The 25,638-nt window shown below is 66.9% G+C and overlaps 1 protein-coding gene across 3 annotated transcripts; it reads left to right on the plus strand.

Moving 5' to 3' along the window:
- The first annotated feature begins 1,806 nt into the window (after positions 1-1,806).
- Positions 1,807-23,033, plus strand: IL17RE (interleukin 17 receptor E). Of its 3 annotated transcripts, XM_073350823.2 has the most exons (16): positions 1,807-3,375; positions 4,492-4,507; positions 5,117-5,272; positions 5,519-5,625; positions 5,936-6,059; positions 6,497-6,636; positions 6,865-6,933; positions 8,276-8,342; positions 9,262-9,443; positions 15,416-15,463; positions 16,136-16,181; positions 18,684-18,832; positions 18,979-19,047; positions 20,462-20,513; positions 21,102-21,209; positions 21,632-22,432. In XM_073350823.2, the coding sequence occupies exons 1-16, from the start codon at positions 3,202-3,204 to the stop codon at positions 22,348-22,350; spliced, it is 2,226 nt and encodes a 741-aa protein (XP_073206924.1). In that variant the 5' UTR covers positions 1,807-3,201; the 3' UTR covers positions 22,351-22,432. The 3 variants fall into 3 exon arrangements, with proteins under 3 accessions (XP_073206924.1, XP_073206922.1, XP_073206923.1); XM_073350821.1 differs by lacking the exon at positions 1,807-3,375 and having other exon boundaries at positions 3,439-4,507; positions 21,032-21,209; positions 21,632-23,033; XM_073350822.1 differs by lacking the exon at positions 1,807-3,375 and having other exon boundaries at positions 3,439-4,507.
- The last annotated feature ends 2,605 nt before the right edge of the window (positions 23,034-25,638 follow it).

The following is a 25,638-nucleotide window of genomic DNA, read 5'->3' on the forward strand; positions in this document are numbered from 1 at the left end:
GACACAGGGAGGTTTCTGGGGCACGGGCTGTCCTGGGCCAGCGCCCTGGGGAGGCGGCAATGGGGACACAGGGAGGTTTCTGGGGGATGGGCTGTCGGGGCCAGCGCCCTGGGGAGGGGGAAAGTGGGGACACAGGGAGGTTTCTGGGGGATGGGCTGTCCGGGGCCAGCGCCCTGGGGAGGGGGCAATGGGGACACGGAGGTTTCTGGGGGATGGGCTGTCTGGGGCCAGCGCCCTGGGGAGGGGGCAATGGGGACACAGGGAGGTTTCTGGGGCACGGGCTGTCCTGGGCCAGCGCCCTGGGGAGGGGGGAAGTGGGGACACAGGGAGGTTCTGGGGGATGGGCTGTCCGGGGCCAGCGCCCTGGGGAGGGGGCAATGGGGACACAGGGAGGTTTCTGGGGGTTGGGCTGTCCTGGGCCAGCGCCCTGGGGAGGGGGGCAATGGGGACACAGGGAGGTTTCTGGGGCACGGGCTGTCCTGGGCCAGCGCCCTGGGGAGGTGGCAATGGGGACACAGGGAGGTTTCTGGGGGTTGGGCTGTCCGGGGGAGGGGGCCAGCGCCCTGGGCGGGGGCAATGGGGACACAGGGAGGTTTCTGGGGGATGGGCTGTCGGGGGCCAGCGCCCTGGGCGGGGGCAATGGGGACACAGGGAGGTTTCTGGGGGTTGGGCTATCCGGGGGAGGGGGGCAGCGCCCTGCAGCGGGGCTCTGATCCGCTGGGTGCTAGCCATAATTCTCATCAGCATCTACTGGGCCTGGGGGGAGGGGGGCGCTCCCTCGGGGGGAGCGACCCCCTCTGTTGCAAGGCCAGGGGCCCTGGAGGGAAGCGGGGGCTACAGCCCCTGCCCACGATGTTTGTTCCACTCGGGGTCCCAGGCCTGGCCCCGTGTCCCAGCTGCTAGGAAACAGGTGTTCGCTGCGTGCTGCTGCGGGGTGTCTGGGGCAGCTCCTGGCAGACACCTGGGGGCCAGATCCCTGGCAGGAGCCACCCGTGGGGGGTCGTGTCCCCCTTGCACCAGCTGTCCCCCGGGCACCCCCGCCGCACCTGGGGCCGCCAGGTAGCTGGGCCGCAGCACTGCGGCGGGGGCCGCTTTCCGGGGGCGGGGGGAGCCCGGTTCGGGGCTGCGGGGGCGGAGGGCGCCGGGGGGCGGCCCGGCCCGGCCCGGCCCCGCCCCGCGATGATTAACTGGGGCGGGCCGGAATGCGGCGGAGCCGGCCCGGCCGGGGGGCGGGCGCAGCGCTGCGGGGCCGGGGGGCCGTGCGCGCCCCGCGCCGCCATGTGCCAGCCCCGCTGATGGGGCGCCCCGCGCCCGGCGCCCCGCTGCTCCTGCTGGCCGCCGCCCTGCTGCTGGCCGGGCCCCGCGCCGGAGCGCCGCGCCCCCGCGTCACCGCCAACTTCGTAAGGACCGGGGGGGCGCGGGGTCCTGGCGCCCAGGGCCCCCCGCGGGGCCGAGTCCCGGCAACCCGCCGCTGCCGGAGCCCGGGCACCCCGCGGACGGGGCGGCGGCAGGGGCCGTGCCCAGCTCGCCGGCCAGCAGCGCCCGGGGAGCAGGGCTGGGCTCTCCCCGGCGCCGGACGAGCACCAGCCGGGCTGGGCAGCGTCCCGGGGGGGCTGGGGCGGGGGGCGGCGTCCCGGGGGGGCTGGGGCGGGGGGCGGCGTCCCGGGGGGGCTGGGGCGGGGGGCGGCTCAGGTGTCGCTTTGTGACCTGGCCCAGGCAAACCGCGTGTCATCGCAGCCCCGTGTGAGCGCTGGCCGCAAGGAACGGGGGCGCCCTGAGGCGCTGGGGGGCTCCAGGGGTTTGGGGCGCGCTTGTAGGGGTCTAGGCCTGACCCCACCTGGGCACGGGTGGGTGTAAGTGGAGTCTGGGTGTTAGCTGAAGTCATGCCCCCAAAGCAGGTGATCGAAAAGGCCTGCTTGTGTGTGTTCGGTGTGGCCAGGGAAGCGCCAGGCCCGGGACTCCAGGGTTGGGTCCGGTCGGAGGGATGAGGACAGTTTGGTTGACGGGGTGGCGGGTGCCGTAAGCAGCCGGGTTGTTTCATTACGCCTGGTCTAGCAGCTAGCAAGAAATGGGGTAAAATGAGACCAGGACAAACCCTGGAGGGGGAGGGACCCAGCGCCATTAATCCGCTTGCCTGGCCACAGGGCAGAGGTCAGCTCGACATTGCAGGGGCCAGGGAAGCGATTAGAGGGTCGGAAACCTGCCTTGTCGTGACAGAGGCAAGGAGCTCAGTCTGGTTAACTCCGCCATGAGCCGGGCCGGGGTGAGGGACCCCAGCGTGTCCGGGCCGACTGGGGAACAAATCGTGGGTGAGGGGCAGTGAAGGGGTACCCGACCCTGGGGCTGGAGGCTGATGCTACACGCCTCCAGGTGCCAATTTTGGACAGGGAGGGGAATTAGAACAGTTTCCTTGGGGAGGTGGAGGATTCTCCATCCCTGGCCATGGTTCAGTGCGGAGCTGGTGTTTGCTAACAGCCCTGCTCTAGCGGTTACTGGACGGCAGGTCTCTGCCCTGTGCTGGGTGTGGGGGTCGGACCAGTTGGTCACAGTGGTCCCTGCTGGCCTGGGGACGTAGGACTGAAAGCTGGGCAGCAGGTTAAAATGGAGGAAAGGAACCTCTTTACACTGGACGTAACTAGCCAGTGGAACTTACTGCCACATGGAATCCGTGAAGCCAAGCGTGAGCTCAGGGACACTGTGTGAAGAATAAGGGTGCCCGTGGTTACCGTGTGTGGGCAGAGCTGTGCGTGAGCCAGGCACGTGCTGCTGGGGCCAGGGGAGTGTTCCAGAAATGCCAGGGGGGCTCCTGTTCCTGCCTGGGAGCAGCTGATGCTGGGTACTGCCAGGGAGCGGGGAAAAGAGGGGTGGATTCCCTGGGATCCCATGTGGGGGAGGGGATGGATTCCTCACTACAGGTGGTTTAGCACTGTTCTCTGTGGGGGGGCTCCCAGGGGGCCGTGTGTCTGTTTCTGGCTCTGTGGCCTGACCATGCCATAAGAACATAAGAAGGGCCAGATTGGGTCAGACCAAAGGTCCATCTAGCCCAGTGTCCTGTTGGCCGACAGTGGCCAGTGCCAGGTGGCCCAAAGGGAATGAACAGAACAGGTAATCCTCAAGTGATCCATCCCCTCGCCCATTCCCAGCATCTGGCAAATAGAGGCTAGGGACACCCTCCCTGCCCATCCTGGTTAATAGCCATTGATGGATCTACCCTCTGTGGACTTATCTAGTTCTTTTTTGAACCCTGTTATAGTCTTGGCCTTCACAACATCCTCTGGCAAGGAGTTCCACAAATTAAGTCCCAGGCCTGGCCTCTGGACTTCCTGGCTGTCCTCGGCCTGCTCAGTTCTCAGCCTGCCCCTCACCCCACAGCCAGTAAGTGGTGTGGGGCAGCCAGCCCTTCCCTGCAGCCCCGGGCCGTCTGCCCAGTGAGTGGGTGGCAGAAGAGGCCCACAGGCGCCTGCGTTAGGTAGGCGGGCAGTGACCCTGTCTGGGACGCAGGCTGGGAGTTAGAGAAGCGAAGGGGCCTGTTAGCTTGCTCATGAGTCCAGAAAGCCGCTGGGGTTGGCCCTGCCGTGAACACCCCGGGGTCCCGCTGGGGGCTCCCCACTTGGAATGACTGTTTGCACAGGGTGTTGACGGCGATAGTTTGACCACAAAGGTCTTGATTCGCTCCAAAGGCCGAATGGTGTTTCAGGTGCTCGAAATGTGGCTCCCTGAAGGCAGGTCCCCACATCCAGGCACTAACGCGGGGCTGCCTCGACCCATGGTAGTCGCTCCGGTGTGGGCAGGCAGGAATTAGCACTGGACGCTGCACGAGTTCACCTCTTACCCCCTTAGCAAACTGTTGGTGCCCTGACCAAGGGTCAGACCTTGGCTAGGGCCAGGAGACCAGTCTCTTCCCGAGACAGTTATTGGCTGCACCTATGAACCGTGCCTGATTCCGCTCACTTCCCCCCAACCTGGAAATAAGGGAAGCCTGGTACTTCTGCAGGTCACTGCTGGAGGGACCCCAGTGCCCGCTTCTCCTGAGCCCACGGGCCTGGGGCCCGTCGCTCACGCTGGCATCCCACCTGCATGGAGAGCTGTCCTTCACCCAGCTCTGCTGCAGGCCTGTACTCCCGCGGCCTGGTGCCTACCCGCAGGCCCGTCAGGGCAGCCAGCGGAACATGGGCCAGGCACTCAGCGCCCTGCCTTGGGCCCAGCTGGTCAGAGCCCGGGGAGGCAGTGCTGAACCCCCAGTCTCAGCCCTGCACTGCTCGGCCAGGGGAGTCTGCTGGGAGTGGAGATAAACCACTGCAGCTTTCCTGGAGCATAATACTCCTGGGGGTGCTGGGCCCTGTGGGCCGCCGGGGTTGGGATCGCGTGGGGGTGGCTCTGGGTGCCGGGGACCACCAGGGTGAGGGGTGCTGGGGACTGCCGGGGGTGCTGGGTGCTATCTGTTGTTCAAGGCCTCCTGCACTAACCCAGCTTCTTGTCCTTTGCTCACAGGCCTGCAGAGTCAGGGGTAAGTAAATCCGCTCTGTTAGTGGTGCTGGCTGTGGGGCAGGCAGGGGGCAGCTAGGGAGCAGCACTGCTCAGTCCCTCCCTCCTTCCACTGGGGCTGGGTCACGTCTCCGCCGAGCTGGGGTGCGGTGGGATGGGGCAAGACTTGGAGTCCGCCAAGGAAACCCAGACACTGCGTTCAGTGATGGTGCCACTCCCATGCAGTCAGCACCGGCCCCGGCGTGCGCTAGGGGTACCGGGCTGTGGGGCGGAGGGGCTGCCAAGTTGCAGGGGGGGGACTCAGTGGGGTTCTCTCCCCCTCACTGTCAGTGCTGACCCCCGTGCAGCGCTGGGTCCCTGCACTGTGGGGGTGGGGTGGTGCCCCAGGGGAGGGACCCAGCGGGGGTCTGGCGAGGTTGGGGTTGCCCCACGTGTCTGGAGTGCAGAGCGCTGGGGAATGTAAGTGCTGGGCACGACCCAGCCAGCCCTCGCCTGCCACAGAGGGTGACCAGGAGATCCCTGCTCGGCGGGCATGGTGATGGGCACATGCCATGGAGAGGGCTGGGAGGCAGCTGCACTGGGAAGGCCCGGGTGGGTCCTGGCTGCCTTTAACCGCTCTCCTCTCCTCCAGCGGACGGTGCCCTCCCCAGGCCCCGGTGCCACCAGAAGGAGCAGGATGGAGCAGCCCTGTCCCCTCCAGCCCTAGCTCTGAGCACAGCCCGGCTGTGCCAGGCCTCCCACGACTGCCAGCCGTGTGTACGCGTGCGCCTGGCCCTGCACACCGCAGGTAGGTGGCCCGCCACACCTGAAGCCCGTTTTAGAGTGGGTTCCTGGGGCCCTGCTTGGCCCTGTCTGAACCCCCCTTCAGGCTAGGGACACTCGCAGAATTCCTGGGAATGACCCCGGGGAGGGGGACCCATAGGGCTGGCTTCGGTGGGGGCTGGGGAGCTTCCCCAGGAGGTGGGGTGCTGCAGAGGGGCCCTTGGTAGGGCCTGCTGTGAATTTGGAGTTCACCCCTTTCTCTCTCCCCCAGGGCTGGGGAGTGTCTGTGGGCTGCAGCTGGATTTCCTGGTGCTGGGCTCCAACAGGGCCAGCTGGCTGCAGGTCTGGAGGCGGCACCCGGAGGCTGCAGGCTCCCTGGTGAGTCAGCGCAGACCACGCCCTGGGCTCCTGGCTCATTCCCTCCTTGGCAGCTGTACGGTGCCAATCCCAAGGCCTGGTGCCCCTGGAGCCGTGCCTGCTCATAGGGTCTGCACCGGGGGACGGGGGGGGGCGACTGCGGGGTTCCTGGGGTGGCGAGGGGCTCCCATGGCAGTGCTGGGGGGGAAAGGGAGCTCTTGGGGTAGAGGCAGGGGGAGGCTCCGGAGGTGGGGGGGGCTGGCTTGCAGAGTGAGGGGAGGGGTGCTCTGGGGGGGCGCTGGCAGGGGCTCACCCTGTGCTCTCCCTGCAGTGGCAGGTGCAGTTTGACTGTTTCCCGGTGGAGAGCGGGCGCCGTGTTCTGGTCTCGCTTGGCACCGTCCCTGACCGGGGGCTGAGCCTGAACCAGAGCCACCTGGTCCCTGCAGAGCCAGCAGGTGAGATAAGGGGGTCTCCCTCCTCGGGTGCTGGAAACCCCACCTCCCTGCAGAGACCCGGGTCCTGGTAGAAATGGGAAGGGCTGCTGCTCACCAGCTCTCGGTGAAAGGGGCTGTGGGGGCTGTCTCTCGGGGTTGCTGTGGGGGAGCACGGGGGGGCTGTGAGCGGGGTCTTTCTGGGGGTGCAGTGCTGTGTCTTAGGCCCAAGGCAGCGTGGGCCTGGGGCTGCCTCTGGAGCACGGCTGGTCCCAGGCCCGAAGCTGAGCTGGCTTTGGCCCAGCAGCTGCCGCCCCCGGCTCCTGGCCGCCCCCCGTGGCTGCTCGTCTGCCGGTGTGAGTCAGGGCTCCCTGTGCTGGGGGGCAGGGCCCACACAGGCTGGCGCACGTGGGCACGAGCTGCACTGTGCTGCCCATCCCCTGCCTTCTCTGCCTCTGCAGGCCCCGAGTTCAGCTACGCCTGGCACCCGGCGGCTCGGGCCATTGAGGTGTTGGTGCCTGAGGGTCCTGACCTGACCGTACGGCTATGCCACCAGCTGGCCCTGGAGTGCGAGGAGCTGTCCGCCCCCTTTCCCCGACAGGTGAGGGGCACGGCCCCAAGGGGCTCCCCCCAAGCGGGCGGGGGCGGCCAGCCCAAGGGGAGGGGCCCCGCAGTTGATGGGCCGGGGGCACCTCCAGCACTTGCCCTTCCAGCAGGGAGCCCGGCCGTACCTGGGGGTGCCAAGGGTGGGCACAGGGTCCCGGTGCCCCTTGGGGGCCTGGCTGGGCTCTGCCACCCTCACCTCTGCCACCTCCTTCCCTGCCTGCAGGCGCTGGTGTCGGGCGGTCGCAGCGTTGTGCTGCCCTATGAGTTCCTGCTGCCCTGTCTCTGCATTGAGGTACGTCTGCCAGCCCCCGGCCCCCAGCCCCCGGCCCCCGGCCCCTGCTCTGGCCCGACAGCGACTCGCGTGGGGGAGGGGAGAGGGTGTCTGGGCGCTCGGGCGGGCGTCCGGGAAGGACAGAGCCTGGCTGCTGGTTTGCCGGGGTGAGGTGTGGGGGTCCGGGGAGGGGAGGTCCTGGGCACTGGGGCCGGGGGTGGGAGGTGCGGGGGTCCGGGGAGGGAGGGGTCCTGGGTGCTGGGGCCTGGGGGGAGGATGGGGTCTGAGCACTGGGGTTGGGGGGGAGGTGTGGGGGTCCAGGGAGGGGAGGTCCTGGGCACTGGGGCCGGGGGGAGGTGCGGGGGGTCCAGGGAGGGGGGAGCCTGGGCACTGGGGCCTGGGGGGAGGATGGGGCATGAGCACTGGGGCTGGGGGGGAGGTGTGGGAGTCCGGGGAGGGGAGGTCCTGGGGCGGGAGGTGCGGGGGTCCGGGGAGGGAGGGGTCCTGGGTGCTGGGGCCTGGGGGGACGATGGGGTCTGAGCACTGGGGTTGGGGGGGAGGTGTGGGGATCCGGGGAGGGGAGGTCCTGGGCACTGGGGCCAGGGGGGGAGGTGCGGGGGGCTTGGGCGCTGGGGCCGGGGGGGAGGTGCTGGGGTCCGGGGAGGGGGGGGGCCTGGGCACTGGAGCCTGGGGGGAGGATGGGGCCTGAGCACTGGGGTCGGGGGGGGGAGGTGCGGGGGTCCAGGGAGGGGAGGTCCTGGGCACTGGGACCGGGGGGGGAGGTGCGGGGGGTCCGGGGAGGGGGGGGCCTGGGCACTGGGGCCTGGGGGGAGGATGGGGCATGAGCACTGGGGTTGGGGGGGAGGTGTGGGGATCCGGGGAGGGGAGGTCCTGGGCGCTGGGGCCGGGGGGGAGGTGCTTGGGTCCGGGGAGGGGGGGGCCTGGGCACTGGAGCCTGGGGGGAGGATGGGGCCTGAGCACTGGGGTCGAGGGGGGGGGGAGGTGCGGGGGTCCAGGGAGGGGAGGTCCTGGGCACTGGGACCGGGGGGGGAGGTGCTTGGGTCCGGGGATGGGGGGGCCTGGGCACTGGAGCCTGGGGGGAGGATGGGGCCTGAGCACTGGGGTCGGGGGGAGGGGAGGTGCGGGGGTCCAGGGAGGGGAGGTCCTGGGCACTGGGACCGGGGGGGGAGGTGCGGAGGGTCCGGGGGGGGGCCTGGGCACTGGGGCCTGGGGGGAGGATGGGGCCTGGGTGCTGGGGACGGGGGGGGGGAGGTGCGGGGGTCCGGGGACGGGGGGCCTGGGCTCTGGGGCCGGGGGGTCCTGTGCGGCCACTTACTCAGCATCTGATCCCTTGGCTCCTCAGGCCTCCTACCTGCACCGCGACAGCCTCCGTACCAAGCTGTGCCCCTTCCAGGCCCAGCCGGCAGCTTGTGAGTGGCCTGGGCTGGGGCATGCCGGCCTTCGGGAGTTCCTGGGTGGGGGGCTGGAGCCCTGGGACAGAGGCTGGGGCTGGAGTCCAGGGGGTGGGTCTGCCCCTGCCCTGAGCCTTGCGTGTGCTGCTTGACTCAGCACCCCGACCTCCCAGCCCTGGCGGCACAAGCCCTGCCGGCAGCATGGCAAGCATGGTAGCCTGGTGAAGGCACCTGCCAAGCCCCCAGCGTCTCCCTGGGGCACCTGGGCCTCTGGGCGCTGGCAGGATTCACAGCTCCGCTGCTCCCATGGGTGCAGTGCCCCGAGCGCCCACAGGGTCCGCGGCCTGGCCCGGTGTCCAGTGCCAGCTGGTACCATAGCAAAGCGCAGCGCTGGCCTGCCCAGAGGGAGTGCCCACGGGTGGGCCATGCAGCAGAGGGACATAACGTGCCAGGCCCTGCCTGGCTGGACTGGTCAGCGTCCCATCAGAGCAACAGGCTGGGCCCGGCTCCGTGCGGGAGACGAGCCGCGCTGCCCTCGCACCCAGCCCAACACCCCCTGGCTAGCGCCCCCCCGGAGCCTTTGCAGGCTCCCGATCAGCACTGAGCTCGCACTGGGGAGAGCCGAGTCACTGTCCGGGTGACCAGAGCCATGCCCCAGTGACGGAGCTTTAGGATGCAATATACCTGGGTCTCCATCCATGTCACCTGCCCAGACACCTCGCAGGGGCCGCGAGCACCGGGGGACGCTGGCTTTGGTACAGACCTCACATGACACCCGAGGGCAAACTAGTCTGTAGCTGCCAGACCCAGGCACTGGGGCCCCTGGCTGTGCTGGTGATGCAGGGTCTGGGGCTTGAGGCAGGGTGTAGGTCGGGCTGTGCAGGCGATTGGGGCTGAGCCTGCCAGTGCCTCTGGCTGATGCCTTTCTGCCCCACAGATGGCTCTGAACTGTGGGCGTCCATGCAGTTCCATGACTACAGTGCCAGCAGTGAGGCGACCATGGTCATGGTGCTGAGTGCCCGCTGCCCGCTCCACCCGACCGCCACCCTGTGCTGGAAGGAGAGCGACACCGGGGCCTGCCACAGTATCCCCAACTCCACAGCCATGGAGTCCAACCAGGTAAGAGAGCATGGCAGTCCCCGTGGGGGGCTCGTGCTGCGGGACTGAGCCGGCCTGGGAGTCGGGCGAAAGCTTGGGTCCTGCAGTGCCCGTGCAATTACGAGCCCCCCGAGCACCGAGCCCAGCAACACTCAAACTGCTACAGCATTGCAGCGTGAAGGGCAGAGCCCCTACGGGCAGGGAGAGGGGCTTAGCACCCCAAGAGGAGCAGGGTCCCCCAGCTCTCAGAACACATATGGAAGGGGGGAATTCAGGGCTCACAGGCCCACCCCCACCCCTCTGCTACCCCTCATATTCTCCAACTCCTCCAGTCTTCTCCCCTGCCATTCCCCCAATCCCGCCCTATTCCCCCTTGCCTGAGGCTCCAACCCCTCCTCCGTCCCTTACCACCCATTCCATTTATCCCCCTCCCCATAATGCCCCATCCATCCCTTGCTGCAGATCCAACCCCTCTTTTCCTAGTCCCACCTGCCTGGGCACCCCTCCCCGCCCCGCAAGCATTCGCCGCTCAGAATCCATGTCAGGCCCTTCTGGAGAATCTGCCGTCCTCAGATTTCCCCACAACAAAGTAGAATCGTAAAGTGACCGAGGGAGGCAGATGTTCCCATATGCTCATGGTTCATTCTCAGATTTCCCCCGGGGGTTCCCTGCCCCCCTCTCCAGTGTGTAAGCGTTTCTGGTATGTGTCCAGGGCGCCTGTTCTTAGCTCCCCCCGACACCGCAGTGTGCTCTCAGCAGGTGCTCCGAGCCTGCCTGTTACTTACACACAGAGGGAGATCAGGACAGCAGGTTTCCCAGCTCACATGGGGGGTACGGAGTGGGGCTCAGATCCCCACCGTGAGGCAAGCCCCTCCACCTGAAGAACCTGGTTTCCATGAGGAGCACAGGAAGTGTGTGGGGGGCTGACTCCCATAGATGGGCAGAGGCCTGCCCAGATCCTGGCATGCATGCAGTGGAGACTGGGAGAGTGGCACAGAGACCCCCCTGCAGATCCCATTTCACATGGGGGTAGAGAGAGGGGCTCAGCCCCCTCCACAAAAGGCAGGCCCTGAGACCCTGGCTGACACACGGGTGTGTAAGAGGCCAGGTCAGCCCCCCATAGGTGGGTAGGAATCCCCCAAAGTGTGGGGCACACACAAGGGGGCAGGGAGCAGAGCTCAGACACACCTCGGGGGCAGGGGCCCTGTCACGGGGTCCCTGAGCGATGCTCTGGAACTGCTCCCTATGAAGCCAGGCAGGACTCTGGGGGAGCCTCCTCTCTCGGAGCAGACTGTCCCCAGGGCACGACCTTCCTGTGTCTGACCTCGGAGCATTCAGCATCCCCCGCCCCACCATGCGCTTCCCACAAGCGGAGTCCTGGGGCAGCCAGAGGGTCCTGCCCCCCAACTCCGCAGTCAGACGGGACTCTCAGCCAGCCAGTAAAACAGAAGGTTTATTAGACGACAGGAACACAGCATAGAACAGAGCTCGTTAGCACAGAAATCAGTGACTTTCAGTGAAGTCCATCTTGGGAGTCCTGGGCCAGACGCCCTGGACTCTCACTCTTCCAGTCTCCCCACCCAGACTGCCAGCCTCCAGCCACCCCACCTCCAACACCTCCCCCCCCCATTGCTGTTCCCCCTTCTCTTTGTCTCGCTTTCCGGGCAAAAGGTGTCACCGGGTTGCACCCCCTCCTGGGTCTCAGGTTACACAGCTGCAAACAGCTGGGCAGGCTCACCTTCCCTGAGAGCCTCAGCAAAATCACACCCCCAGTTCCCACCACCCCAGTACTGGTGCAGCACACAGGGAAACTGAGGCACACACAGTATTCGCACAGAACAGTGAGGCTCTCATGCAACATAACAAGGTGAATAAAACTCCACTTGGTCACAGGCCCCCAGATCCCAGCTCACAGACACCCCAGATCCTGGCACCCACCTAGAAGGAGAATATGGGGCCCCCCATCACTCACCCCCATGTGTCCCTCACTTCCCAGCTCCTCTCACTTTCCCTACCACCCATCCCCATTTATTCCCCTTCCGCTCAATACAGCCCCAAGTCCCTCTGACCCCTATGACCCCCACTCTTCCACCCCCTAAAATGCCCCTCCCCTGCTAGCAAGCACTCGCAGGGGGAACTTTATTTATTACAAAAATACTTTGATTACACCTCCTCCCCCCCCGCCCCCCCCAAATAAATGAACAAGCAGCTTGCTGGAGCTGGATTTCGGCAATACGCCAGCTCCTCTGTTCCAGATGCCTGGCCTGCCTGGGGCCTGGCCTCACGTGGCTAGCTGGCTCAGGTTCAAAGAATGACTGCACATCCCCTGGAGCTTTGAAGGCTAGCAGCCCTGTTTACTCCTTTCCTCACATCTGCCCTTGGGGGTCGGCACAGGAGGCTTGCAATGTGCTGACCGTGACGAGCTTCATTTGTTTGAAACCACGTTTTAATTAGATTTGCCCTGAAAGTTTGGGTGGGCCGTGCCCTCTGTTGGGGTGGCCCTCGAGTGCTGGGTACCTTGGCGCAGTTTGAGCTCTGGTTTGAGCTCTAGCTGTGAGCCAAGAAAGGTTGTCAGAATCTCTCCACTTTAAAAGAGGCTGGGAGTTTTGGGGCTGTAGCTCAGGAATTCTGTGGTCAAATGGCCCTAACTGTGGACTGCTTACAGAACCCTGCTCCTCTGTGAGGTACACCACGGTTCAGGGCAATGCAAGGGATCTTGTAGATTTTAGAACACTTAGAAGAGTCGAGCTTTAACCAGAAAAGCCTTGCATCCAATCGGGGGAGTTCTATATTCCACTTCGTCTTTGCAGATACAGAGGAACTGATCACAGCGCTAAACATTAATGGATACAAGTGAGCATGAACTGGTCACATTTATGATGTGCAAACAGAATAAAGTCCAGACCAGTGTGTTAGATACTAGGTACTTTAAAAGGGCTAATTTTACAAAGCTGAAAATAATTATGAGCCAAATCAGCTGAGAGGAAGAATAATAAAAAAAAATGTGAATGACAGCTGGGAATTGTTTAAGAACACTTTGCTAGATGCCCCAAAAGGCCTTGTTGGTTAAAAAACTGACCTGGTTTAGAAGGAAGATGATGGCAGCTACAGAAAATGAATGATATAGATACACATAACAAATGGAAGAAAGGGGAAGTTTACAGTAATGAATATAAATCGGAAGCTGGGAATTGTAGAAAATTGATAAGGGAAGCAAAGGTACACAAGGAAAAATCTATGGCCAGCAGAGTTAAGGACAATAAGAGAGAGTTTTTTAAGATGATTAAGAGCAAAAGAATTTTAACAATGGTATTGGTCCACTACTAGATGGAAATGATAGAATTATTAATAATAATGGAGAAAAGGCAGAAGCGTTCAATAAATATTTCTGTTCTATATTTGGGGGAAAAAACAGATGATATAGTCATATCACACCATGAAGACAACTTTTATTCCACTAGTATTGCAAGATGTTAAACAGCAGCTACTAAAGTTAGACATTTTTAAATCAGCAGTTCCAGGTAACAAACATCCAAGAGGTTTAAAACAGCATGCTAAGCAGCAAACTGTACCCTTAGTGCTGATTTCCAATAAGTCTTGGAACAGTGGGCAAATTGCAGAGGCCTGGAAGAAAGCGTATGTAACAGGCGAAGGGTTTGTCTACGTTTAACATGCTCTAGCGGCACGGCTGTCGCTGCATGGCTGCAGTACTTCAGTCCAGATGCCACCGATGCCGCCAGGAGTGGTAGATGGCAGCGTGGGAAAGCAGCTAGGTTGCCAGAATTCTTCCATCGACCCAGCTCTGTCTACACCAGGGGTTAGCTCTGCATGGTTACATCTCTCACGGGTGGCTTTTTCACACCCTTGAGAGACGCAGCTATGCCATGTAAGTTCCCTGTGTAGACCAGCCCTTTGGCTTCTCTAGAGCGTCAACATTTTGATTAGAAAACAAGAATGATATAAAATGAACATAGCACATGTTCCATTGATTGAAAACTGGCTAACTGATAGGTCCCAATGTAACTGTAAACGGGCACTCCGCAGTGAGCAGGTCTGTTTCTAATGGGGTCCTGCAAGGATCAGTTCTTGGCCCTACGCTAACTAACCTTTTCATTAGTGACCTACAAGAAAACATGAAATCACCACTGATGAAGCTTGGAGGTGGGACAAAGTGGGGGAAGGATAAATAACGCGGAGGCCGGGCCACTGGCGCAGAGCAGTCTGGGGCTGGATCGCGGGGCAAGGTGGGCTCAAGCAAACACTGTGGCTTGCTGTCCACTAGCAGCTCTGCTGGCACAACTCCCCGCTGTTACTGGGCGGTTTTACTGCGGCGAAATGTAAATGTGCGTCCCTAGGAAGAAAGGACGTCGGCCACGGCTAGGGGGCTGTGTGCTGGGGGCAGGGACTGAGAAAGATTTGGGGGGGGTAACCAGCTGAACATGAGCTCCCCCTGTGACGCTCTGGCCAAACAGGCTAGTGCCACCCTGGGTGCATAAACAGGGCGCTCTCGGGGGAAAAGCAGAGGTGAGTTTCCCTCCATGTTTGGCACGGGGGTGACCGCTGCTGGGGCCTGGGGCAAGTTCCAGGCGGCTGTTGACGAATGGGGAGGGCTCAGAGAGGAGCCACGAGGGGCATTAAAGGCTCACAAAACGCCTTACAGCGACGGCTCAAGGAGCTCCGTCCACGCAGCTTAACAGAGCAGGTTCAGGGCTGCCTGGACCCCAGTCCCATGGTTATTGCGAATACGAATAACACGATATAAACCAAAACAGCTGGAAGGGAGACCTTCCTCCCCGCCCCCGCTTTGGGTGTTGTAATGTGGTGCGTAGGGCTGCTCAGGTGCTCACCCCCTCCAAGCAGCTCTGCCACCCCCTGCACCTGGTCGTGGGCCCAGCCCCCCACACCTGGACCCAGCCCTGCGGGACACGGTCTGCTGCTGCAGGGTAGATGTGGGTTTGTTCTGCAACATGCCCCCTGCCCCACCCCCACGTGGATAAAACCAAGTGCCCAGAATTCCCCAAAGAACAAGATTTGTGGGGCTGTCAGCTAGTGTCTCTGTGGGGAACAGGTTTGCTAATGGGCTGCTCAGTCGAGCAGAGGGAGGTCAGACGCAGCCCCAGGGCCGGGCGGTGAAGCCAGAGAAAGTCAGACGGGAAATGAGGCGTATGTTTTTAACTGCTGGCCAGTTTCCCAGGATGGTGGCAGATTCTCCATCCCTGGCACTGGTTCAGTGAGGAGCAGACAATGCTAACGGCTCTGCTCTAGGGGTTACGGGGGGGCAGGGCTCTGGCCTGTTACACAGGGGTCGGACGAGGGGATCACAATGAGTCTCTCAGTCTCTGAAGGGTGAGGCGAGCTGGAGGGGCCTCTGTCCCATCCCACTGCCCCAGGGGTACCTGGGGTGCAGGCACCTCTCCTCCAGTGCTGGGCCCAGAGCCTGCCTGGCCCTGGGGCCCTGCCATGAGCACTCACTGTCCCCCCAAAGGGATGGGCTGCAGACCCCTGGGGCTTCCCCTGAGAGCCGTCCCTGGGCTCTGGCAGTTGTAGGTCAGCTGGGATGGGCTTCGGCTCCGGGGACTGAGTGGTGGGGGGCCCCTGTGGGCTGTCCCCTCCAGGCCAGGGACGTGGAGTGGAGTCTCCTCCAGCCTAGGCCCCCTACCAGAGTGGGCAGGCTCCCCATGATGCATGAGGGGCAGGGCTTGGCCTGGGCTGACTCCCGCCCCCAGGTCCCCCAGCTGCAGCAGCTGCCTCTCCCCATCCAACTGCTTCTGCAGCACCGCCCTGCGAAAGGTGACCTGCTTCTCCCAGGGCTGGCCCGGGGCCTCTGGGAGCTGGGGACAGGATGGCGGGGTGGGGGAGGTGCACTGCCCCCCCCCAAGAGGTGGAAGAGGTGGGCCAGGCCCCCCAGGGAGGTGGGGGAGCTGAGGTGGGGGGGTCCCCCAGGAGGTGGGGGGGTGCTGGTAGTTTGTGACATGCTCTCTGCTCTGGTCTAGGCCTACACCGTGGAGAAGGTGGATGTTCACCCTCTGCTCTGCTTCAAGGTGAGCCCCCCCGCATGCCCCCCGGCTGAGCCCCCCCACTGGCAGGAGTCCTGGTGCTTCACTGGGATCTCTGGCTGGGTGGCTCCCCTGAGCCACACGCTGAACCCAGTGCCAGCGCGACCCACCCTGCCCTTCCTGGCACCCCCACCAGAGACCCTAGGGCCTCCTTGCAGGGGATCCTGCCCAGGTAAGAGCCAGAGCCCTGGCCCCTGCCCTCTGTCGCCAGCTGGGAAGCAGCAGGCAGGCGCGTGCTGTCGGGGCAGAGCGGGCTGGGGTTGCAGAGCTGGGCCCTTGTCTCACACAGGGCAGGCAGCCGCTGGCCAAGGCCCCCGGTGGGTAAGGGAAGCCCAGCCCCATGTTGATGCCCCTTGCGGTGCCACCTTACAGAGGAATGGCTCCAGCCCTGCCCCAGAGCCGACCCAGAGGGGCTGATGGGCCCCCGATCCCCATTCCCCGCCCTGCCCAGTGGGAACGGGCTGGGGTCAGCACGGGCTGGTGTGCCCTAGAGCCGGGCAGCTTCCCGTGCCGTGCCCTTCAGCGGAGCGTGAGCAGCCTCCGCTCTCAGTGCCCAGCCAGAGGGGCCCGCTGGCGAGTGCTGACCCCCGGCCCGGCCTCCCTCAAACACCCTCTCCAGGCAGGGCCTTTCCGGTGACTTTCCTTGTTTCTCTCCAGTTCTCCTACGGCAACAGCAGCCACGTGGAGTGCCCACACTGGCCAGGTGAGCCTGCCCTGCCGCTCTGCAGTGGGGACTGCGGGGTGTTCGGGGGGCTGGGGGCCCAGAGCCATACCGGGTCGCCGGCTGCCCCACACGCCTGCAAGAGGCTGGCAACGGGGCCTGGTGCCCCACAGGGCTCTTGGGGCTGGTTCAGGGTCTGCTGGGCACGGGGACTGGTGGGGCAGGGAAGGGGGGTGCAGTGCACCAGCAGCTCAGCTGAGCCCTAGACTGACAACTTCCCCCTGCACAACCTGGCTGTGCCAGGCCCCCCGTGCCCGCGGGCTGAGTTCCCTGCGCCACCCACGCCTCTGAGCTCCCTGAGCGCAGCAATGCTCCCCCAGCCCCAGGATGCAGCCTGCTCTGGGCGGGAGCTACGGCCTGGCAGCACTGCACAGAACAGCACCTCCTGTGGGGCAGGAGGGGAGCAGGGCTCCCCTCCCCACATGACACAAAGCACCAGGGCCTGACACGAGGAGTTGGGGCTGCTTCCCATCATCATGGTGTCTGGCTAAGGGGAAGGGGGGTTCTCTCCTGAGAACAATGGCACCTGCCCCACAGCACCCCCTTTCTCCATGCTGGGGCCAGCCCTGCCTGCCGGGGGAGAGCGCCCCCTGCTGAGCCCCCGCCCCGCTCCCCGCAGCACAGCGCCCCCTGGGGCCCGCCCTGCCTGCCGGGGGAGAGCGCCCCCCGCTGAGCCCCCGCCCCGCTCCCCGCAGCACAGCGCCCCCTGGGGCCCGCCCTGCCTGCCGGGGGAGAGTGCCCCCCGCTGAGCCCCGCCCCGCTCCCCGCAGCACAGCGCCCCCTGGGGCCAGGCCTGCCTGCCGGGGGAGAGCGCCCCCCGCTGAGCCCCCGCCCCGCTCCCCGCAGCACAGCGCCCCCTGGGGCCCGCCCTGCCTGCCGGGGGAGAGCGCCCCCCGCTGAGCCCCCGCCCCGCTCCCCGCAGCACAGCGCCCCCTGGGGCCCGCCCTGCCTGCCGGGGGAGAGCGCCCCCCGCTGAGCCCCGCCCCGCCCCGCTCCCCGCAGCACAGCGCCCCCTGGGGCCAGGCCTGCCTGCCGGGGGAGAGCGCCCCCCGCTGAGCCCCGCCCCGCTCCCCGCAGCACAGCGCCCCCTGGGGCCAGCCCTGCCTGCCGGGGGAGAGCGCCCCCCGCTGAGCCCCCGCCCCGCTCCCCGCAGCACAGCGCCCCCTGAGGCCAGGCCTGCCTGCCGGGGGAGAGCGCCCCCCGCTGAGCCCCGCCCCGCTCCCCGCAGCACAGCACCCCCTGGGGCCAGGCCTGCCTGCCGGGGGAGAGCGCCCCCCGCTGAGCCCCCGCCCCGCTCCCCGCAGCACAGCGCCCCCTGGGGCCAGGCCTGCCTGCCGGGGGAGAGCGCCCCCCGCTGAGCCCCCGCCCCGCTCCCCGCAGCACAGCGCCCCCTGGGGCCAGGCCTGCCTGCCGGGGGAGAGCGCCCCCCGCTGAGCCCCCGCCCCGCTCCCCGCAGCACAGCGCCCCCTGGGGCCCGCCCTGCCTGCCGGGGGAGAGCGCCCCCCGCTGAGCCCCCGCCCCGCTCCCCGCAGCACAGCGCCCCCTGGGGCCCGCCCTGCCTGCCGGGGGAGAGCGCCCCCCGCTGAGCCCCCGCCCCGCTCCCCGCAGCACAGCACCCCCTGGGGCCAGCCCTGCCTGCCGGGGGAGAGCGCCCCCCGCTGAGCCCTGCCCCGCTCCCTGCAGCACAGCGCCCCCTGGGGCCCGCCCTGCCTGCCGGGGGAGAGCGCCCCCCGCTGAGCCCCGCCCCGCTCCCCGCAGCACAGCGCCCCCTGGGGCCAGGCCTGCCTGCCGGGGGAGAGCGCCCCCTGCTGAGCCCCCCGCCCCGCTCCCCGCAGCACAGCGCCCCCTGGGGCCAGCCCTGCCTGCCGGGGGAGAGCGCCCCCCGCTGAGCTCCACTCCCTGCAGCCTCCTGTGTTTTTCTTGGGTGTCTCCATTGAGGATTCACTTATTTTAGTGATAAGCTGTCACCTCAGCTCAGTCTGACCAAGGGAGATCAGCTCAGTGCAGGAAGGGTTAATGCTTTACCCAATCTGGGGAGGAGCACTGCAGCTTACAAAGGGATCACAGGAACCCGGGATATTCTACCCTTTGTTTCCAGCAAACAGACAAGCCTGGTGTCCCGGGACCTTAGTTCCCCTGTCCCGCAGTTGTCTCTGTGAGTTGTGCTGAGCACGCTCTGCAGTGTGCGACCCTTCCCAAACCACACATCTTGGGCCCTCGCTCCTGCTGGAGGCCCTGCACGTGTCACCTGCTTGTTCATGCCCGCTCTCTGCTGGCATGAGTGCAAAGCCTGCTGGGAGGCTGGCTCCTAGTTACACAACGTAGCATAAGTGCAAATAACACACAGCCGCCTACACGTCCCTGGCACTGACTAACCTCTCCCTTGCTGGTGCTGGCCAGGCCTGGCCCTGCTTCGCATGAGAGCCAGGGCCCTGCAGGCCCCGGGAGGGCCCCTGAGTGAGCCCTCCTGTTTTCTCCCTGTAGACGCTGCCTGGAATGTGTCCCTGAGCGTCCGGTTCCTGCAGCTTCTCCTGCATGTGACCTCCACTGTCCCGGCATCCTTCAGCGCAGCCCTGTGCCGGTGGCAGGGGAGCCGCTGTGAACCAGAGGTGCCCGTCTACACCGTCACAAGCGTAAGTGGCTTGGCCCAGGGGCCTGGCGCCCTGGGACCCTGTGTGCTCGCAGGCCATGGGCAGGATCGGAGCCCCCTGTGCCCAGCCAGGGGGCAGGGAGGGGGAGGGGGTGCTCTTTGGTTAATGGCGTCCTTCTTGGTTTGCAGCCAGAGAGCTCTGGACCCAGGGAGCTGACCCTGCTGCTGCCGGTGCAGATCCTGGGGGGCTGTGTGCTGGTAAGGCCCCCACCCCTGCTGCTGCCCTGTTCAGATGGCTCTGCCCTCACCTTACCCAGCCATTCTTATGTTCGTGCCCATCACCATAGTATCTGAGCGTCTGGCATCACACAGCCCCCTCCTCGTAGGGTCACAGGACCCCTGCCACACCACAGAGCCTAGGGCTGCCAACTTTCTAATCCCACAAAACCAAACACCCTAGCCCTGCCCCTTCCCTGAGGCGCCCCCGCTCACTGCATTCCCCCTTCCTCGGTGGCTCGCTCTCCCCCACCCTCTCTCACTTTCACTGGGCTGGGGGTTGGGGTGTGGGGGTGGTGAGGGCTCTAACTGGAGGGGGGCTCCGGGGGGGGCCAGAAATTAGGGTTTCAGGGTGCAGGAAGGGGCTCCAGGCTAGGGCAGGGAGTTGGGGTGCGGGAGGGGGTGAGGATTCCAGCTGGCGTACGGACTCTGGGGTGGGGCTGGGGATGAGGGGTTTGTGGTGCAGGAGGGGGCTCCAGGTTTGGGTGTGGGGGCTCAGGGTTGGGGAGCGGGCTGATCTCAGGCGGCTCTCGGTCAGAGGCAGGCTCCCTACCTGTCCTGGCATCGCGCTGCGCCCTGGAAGCAGCCAGCAGCAGGTCCAGCTCCTAGGTGAGGGGGCCAGGAGGCTCCGCACGCTGCTCTTGCCCGCAGGCACCGCCTGTCATGGAGTCCCCGGGCGACGCTCTGGAACTGCTCCCCACGAAGCCAGGCAGGACTCTGGGGAAGTCTCCTCTCTGGGAGCAGCCTGTCTGCAGGACACGCAGCTCCCCCGGCTTCCACCTTCCTGGGTCTGACCTCGGAGCATTCAGCCTCCTCTGCCCCTCCCTGCGCTTCCCCCAGCGAGTCCGCCCAGGCAGGGCTCCTGGGGAAGCCAGAGGGTCCTGCCCCCCAGCTCCGCAGTCAGACGTGACTCCCAGCCAGCCAGTAAAACAGAGTTTATTAGACGACAGGAACATGGTCTAACACAGAGCTTGTAGGTACAGAGAACAGGATCCCTCAGTCAGGCTCCGTTTTGGGGGGCAGGAGGCTTCCCCCCACCTAAGAGCTGGACCTGCTGCTGGCTGCTTCTGGGGTGCAGCGCGGTGCCAGGAGAAGTAGGGAGCCTGCGTTAGCCCCGCACCGTCTCTGACTGCACTTCTAACGGCCCCGTTGGTGATGCTGACCGGAGCCGCCAGGGTCCCGGGTGTTCTGGTCGAAAACCGGACATCTGGCAATCCTAACAGAGCCCCCTGGCCTCTGCGTCACAGAGCCCTCGTCATAGCACAGAGCCCCCTCCCTGCCACGTCACACAGCCCCCTGCCCCCTCCCCCTGCAGGGTCACAGGACCCCCCTCCCCCCACCACATCACAGAGCCCCTTGGTGTCAAACCCCCACGTGCTCTCTCTGTGCCTGGCAGGTTTGGCGCTCCGACGTGCAGTTTGCCCGGAAGCAGCTCCTGTGCCCAGATGGTAAGTATGGCCCCACGCAGAGCCCCGGGGGGCAGCCAGAAGCAGAGAGGTCATAGTGAGGAGGAAGCAGATGTGCCCGTCTGCCCCTGCATAGGTCACCAGCCCCAACCCCACCCAACCCCCACACACTGACCCAGCTGTGAGACCCAGGTGTCCCAGCCCGCAGGAGCACGGCTGACGTGTGCCCCCAGCAGAGAACAGCGCCTGAGGGCCCCCCCACACACACACACACAGAGGAAGGCGAAATCCCCCAAGGTCACTGCCCCCTGCCCTGCGGAAGACTCCTTCCCCACGCCCTGCAGCGCTCGGTTAGCCCCTGAGCAGGTGAGCGAGAGCCGGCCGCCCAGCACTGAGAGGGAGACCGCTTGGTGCCCCTCAGGGCCCTGGCCCTGCCCAGTGCCCCCATCTCCAGCCACGGCCACCCCCATGCTTCAGAGGAAGGAGCCAAAAACACCAGCCCCAGAGTATGTGCTGGGGGAGGGGATCCCTTCCTGACCCCTGCCTCTGTTCGGCTGCAGTGGTGAAGCATGAGCTTGTAGGACCAGAAGGCAGCACTGGACAGCGCCTCTCACCCCACTTCTCTTCCAGTTGCTCGCAAGCGCTTTGGGCTGCTCACTCTGGGGCTGGCCCTGGCTCTGGGGCTGCTGGGAACCGTCCTGCTGCTGAACTACCGGAGCCTCCGGAAACTCGCCACAGGTGAGGGGCTGGGGGGCCAGAGTGGGTGGGGGGCAGAATCCTGGGGGGCAGAGAGGCTGGGATCCCTGGGGGGTTGGGGCAAGGAGCCAGTGAGGGGCTGGGATCCCAGGGGGCAGAGGGGGCTGGATCTGGGGCGGGGCAGAGGGGACAGGATCTGATGAGTCTCTGGGGGCTGGGATCTGGGGAGAGGAGGGGACGGGATCCTGGGGGGCTGTAGACACAGTTGGACAGGAGGGGAGCAGGGTGGGGGCCTTGCTGGCTGAGCAGGAGGTGTGACCCGTTGGGGAGGGTCCTGCGTGGGAGCTCAGCCAGGCGAAGGGCTCTGTCAGCCAGGCAGCCTGGAGCACTTAGCCCAGGAGCCGCCCGCTGCAGAGCCCTGGGCGGGGGGCAGCCCAGCCACTGACCCTGCCCTCTCCCCACAGCGCCGCGGGGCCGTCGGCCCGTCCTGCTGGTCTATTCCCCCGACTCAGAGGAGCACAAGATTCTGGTCTGCGCCTTGGCAGACATGCTGCGCTCGGTGCTGGGCTGCGACGTGCGGCTGGACCTGTGGGAGGCGGGCAGCGTGGGGCGGCTGGGCGTGATGCCCTGGCTCCACGTCCAGCGGGAGCTGGTGGCCCGGGAGCAGGGCATCGTGCTGCTCCTGTGGAGTCGGGGCAGCGCCCGGCTGTACCAGCTGTGGCGGGGGGTGGCCACAGGCAGCAGCGGCTCTCCGGACCCCCACGACCTGTTCGGTGCAGCCATGTCCTGTCTGCAGAGCGAGCTGCAGGTGGCCGCGGGGGCAGGGCCGCTTGGCGACTGGGCGCTGGCCTACTTCGGCGAGCTGTGCAGCCGGCGAGACGTGCCCCCTGCCCTGTGCCCCCTGCCCTGCTACCGTCTGCCGCGGGAGCTGGCTGGCCTGGCACGGCTGCTGCAGGGCAGCACCCGGCCCCCCGCCTGCCCCTGGCCCCGCCCGCCACTGCACAAGCTGCTGGCGTCGGAGAAGAGAAAGGGCCTGCAAGGCAGGGTGGAGCTGTGCCGGCTGCTGCGGCAGCCCAAGGGGGTGCCCCTGGCCAGGCTGCCAGCCCCCCCAGTGGGATCTGTGGGCCCCAGCCCCTGCACCCCTCCAGCCAGGCCCACCTTGCAGAGACCCTGCTGCACCTGAGCATGCTGCCGTGGGACACGTGCCAAGGCCCTGGGCCAGGGAAGGGGCCAGGGGGCTGTGGTTGGCAGGGGGAGCAGAGCCCTCACCAGGGGCCCTGGAGCTGCCAGAGCGGGGCTGGTGGGACATGGCTGGGCTCCAGGGTGCCACATCCATGCCCCTGAGACCAAACGTGTCTGCAAGGGGCTGGCAGCCACGGGGCCCAGGAGAACCCAGGTGTCCTGACAAGGGGCAGCCTGTGAGCCTGGGTTTGCTCGGGGCTGGGAAACTGCCTGGGGCAGGGTCTGGCAGGGGCGATGGGGCAGGGCCTGCCTCATCCTCTGGTGACCATTGTGGGGTCTGTTGCCATGGCCGTGAGGGTGGAGAGACTCTATGGCCCGAGGGGGAGGGGCAGGGCCCCTGTGGAGGGGGTGGGGCTGGCCCTGGCCCCGGGGGGCAGAGTCCTGTGGGAGCCCCCTGCCATGCTGTCCCTGTGACCCTGCCCAGCGGAGGGAGCAGGCTTGCAGGGGAGGTGACCAGTTCAGGGGCTCTGCCCACAGCATGGCCGGTGCCCGTCACTCCCAACCGGCCCGGGGCCCAGCAGGCAAGAACTTGCTCCCCACTCAGCTCGCGCGGCAGGCAGAGCCACCAGCCGGCTGGGTGCAGGAGGTGTCTGGACACTGAATAAATGAGTTTATGACCTGTGAGGGCTCAGCTGATCCATCCGACCGTGGGGGGGCCAGGGCAGGGCTGTTGTGGAGCTCCTGGCCTTGCCCGAGCTGGACCAAGCCCTGCAGCCCACAGGAGGTGTCCTGCCGGGCTGGGTGCCCAGGCAGCTGGTGCTGCTGCTCCAAGAGGCTGGGATTTGGGGTGAGGCTGAATGGCACCCGAGGACTCGTTCGCCTCCAGTCCCTGGCTGACTTGGGCAGAACGAGCCCCTGACCATCCCTGTATTTGGGGCTGGGCACTGCCCATCCTGGGAGGGACATTGGGCCACTTGTGCACCCGCCCCATGCCCTGGTCTCCTGTGTAGGTGTCCTCAGGGGAGCATGGCTTCCCGCAAGGAGCGTGTGGGCTCCGGCTGGATGGCCCCGAGCCCCCTGCCTCCTGCGAGCTCTGGCATTGATGGACACCTCCCCCCTTCTCCCCATCATGGTGCACCCTGGGCATGTTGCTGACAGTCCCCCACTGCTGACCTGGGTCAGGGTCTGCCGCAGGCTCAGCAATACCCAGCTGTGTGGGGGCTCTGGCCTGAGTCGCCTTCCCCCCGTCCTGCCAGCTTGCCTGCCTGCCTCCTCCAGGGCAGGGGCTGTCCCCGTAGGGAGACTGCCTGGAGCTTGTGTCCTTCCCTCAGCTCCAAAGCCAGCCACTGCCTCGTGGGCTCTGAGTGGGCATTGACCACGACCTGCCCACTGCTCCTATGCCCTTGGCCGCTCCTGAGCTTGGCCAGGCCGGGGCAGCCGTGGGAATGCGGGTGCTGGGACGGGGCCTGGGGGGGACGCGGGCGCTGGGATGGGATGGGGCGCGGGGCGGACGTGGGCGCTGGGACGGGGCCTGGGGGGGGGGAACGCGGGCGCTGGGATGGGACGGGGCGCGGGGGGGGGGAATGCGGGCGCTGAGGATGGGACGTAGCCCTGGGGGGATGCGGGCGCTGAGGATGGGACGGGGCGCGGGGGGGACGCGGGCGCTGAGGATGGGACGGGGCGCGGGGGGGACGCGGGCGCTGAGGATGGGACGGGGCCCGGGGGGGGAACGCGGGCGCTGAGGATGGGACGGGGCGCGGGCGCTGAGGATGGGACGGGGCGCGGGCGGGACGTGGGCGCTGGGACAGGGCCCGGGGGGGGAACGCGGGTGCTGGGATGGGATGGGATGGGGCCCGGGGAGGACGTGGGCACTGAGGATGGGACGGGGCCCGGGGGGGGGAACGCAGGTGCTGGGATGGGACGGGGTGCGGGGAGGACGTGGGCGCTGGGATGGGACGGGGCACGGGGGGCACGCGGTCGCTGGGATGGGACGGGGCGCGGGGAGGACGCGGGCGCTGGGATGGGACGGGGTCCGGGGGGGACGCGGGCACTGAGGATGGGATGGGGCCCGGGGGGGGCACTGAGGATGGGACGGGGCCATGGGGGGCCATGGGGGGATGCGGGCACTGAGGATGGGACGGGGCCAAGGGGGTCGCGGGCACTGCACGGGCACTGAGGATGGGACGGGGCCCGGGGGGACATGGGCACTGAGGATGGGACGGGGCCATGGGGGGATGCGGGCATTGGGATGGGACAGGGCCCGCGGGAGGACGCGGGCGCTGGGATGGGACAGGGCCCGCGGGAGGACGCGGGCGCTGGGATGGGACGGGGCCCGGGGGGGACGCGGGCGCTGGGATGGGACGGGGCCCGGGGGGGGGATGCGGGCGCTGGGATGGGACGGGGCGCGGGGAGGATGTGGGCACTGAGAATGGGATGGGGCCCGGGGGGGGACGCGGGCGCTGGGATGGGATGGGGCGCGGGGGGAACGCGGGCGCTGAGGATGGGACGGGGCGCGGGGGGGACGCGGGCGCTGGGATGGGACGGGGCGCGGGGAGGACGCGGGCGCTGGGATGGGATGGGGCGCGGGGGAGACGTGGGCGCTGGGACGGGGCCCGGGGGGGGGAACGCGGGCGCTGGGATGGGACGGGGTCCGGGGGGCACGCGGGCGCTGAGGATGGGACGGGGCCCGGGGGGACGCGGGCACTGAGGATGGGACGCGGCCATGGGGGGATGCGGGCGCTGAGGATGGGACGGGGCCATGGGGGGATGCGGGCACTGAGGATGGGACGGGGCCCGCGGGAGGACGCGGGCATTGGGATGGGACGGGGCCCAGGGGGAACTCGGGCGCTGGGATGGGACGGGGCCCGGGGAGGACGCGGGCGTCGAGGATGGGACGGGGCCCGGGGGGGACGCGGGCGCCGGGGATGGGACGGGGCGCGGGGGGGACGCGGGCGCCGGGATGGGACGGGGCGCGGGGGGGACGCGGGCGCCGAGGTTGGGACGGGGCGCGGGGGGGACGCGGGCGCCGAGGTTGGGACGGGGCCCGGGGGGGACGCGGGCGCCGAGGTTGGGACGGGGCCCGGGGGGGACGCGGGCGCCGAGGTTGGGACGGGGCCCGGGCGGGACGCGGGCGCCGAGGTTGGGACGGGGCCCGGGCGGGACGCGGGCGCCGAGGTTGGGACGGGGCCCGGGCGGGACGCGGGCGCCGAGGTTGGGACGGGGCCCGGGCGGGACGCGGGCGCCGAGGATGGGACGGGGCCCGGGCGGGACGCGGGCGCCGAGGATGGGA

The sequence above is a fragment of the Lepidochelys kempii genome, chromosome 7 (assembly GCF_965140285.1).
Source record: "Lepidochelys kempii isolate rLepKem1 chromosome 7, rLepKem1.hap1, whole genome shotgun sequence".
Taxonomy (NCBI): Eukaryota; Metazoa; Chordata; order Testudines; family Cheloniidae; genus Lepidochelys; species Lepidochelys kempii.

Coding starts and splice junctions, on each gene's coding strand:
- IL17RE (XM_073350821.1), top strand. CDS start 4,078: ATGGAGAGCTGTCCTTCACCCAGCTCTGCTGCAGGCCTGTACTCCCGC. Junction 6,637..6,864: donor CCGCCCCCTTTCCCCGACAG/GTGAGGGGCACG, acceptor CCCTGCCTGCAG/GCGCTGGTGTCGGGCGGTCG. Junction 19,048..20,461: donor TCCTGGGGGGCTGTGTGCTG/GTAAGGCCCCCA, acceptor TGTGCCTGGCAG/GTTTGGCGCTCCGACGTGCA.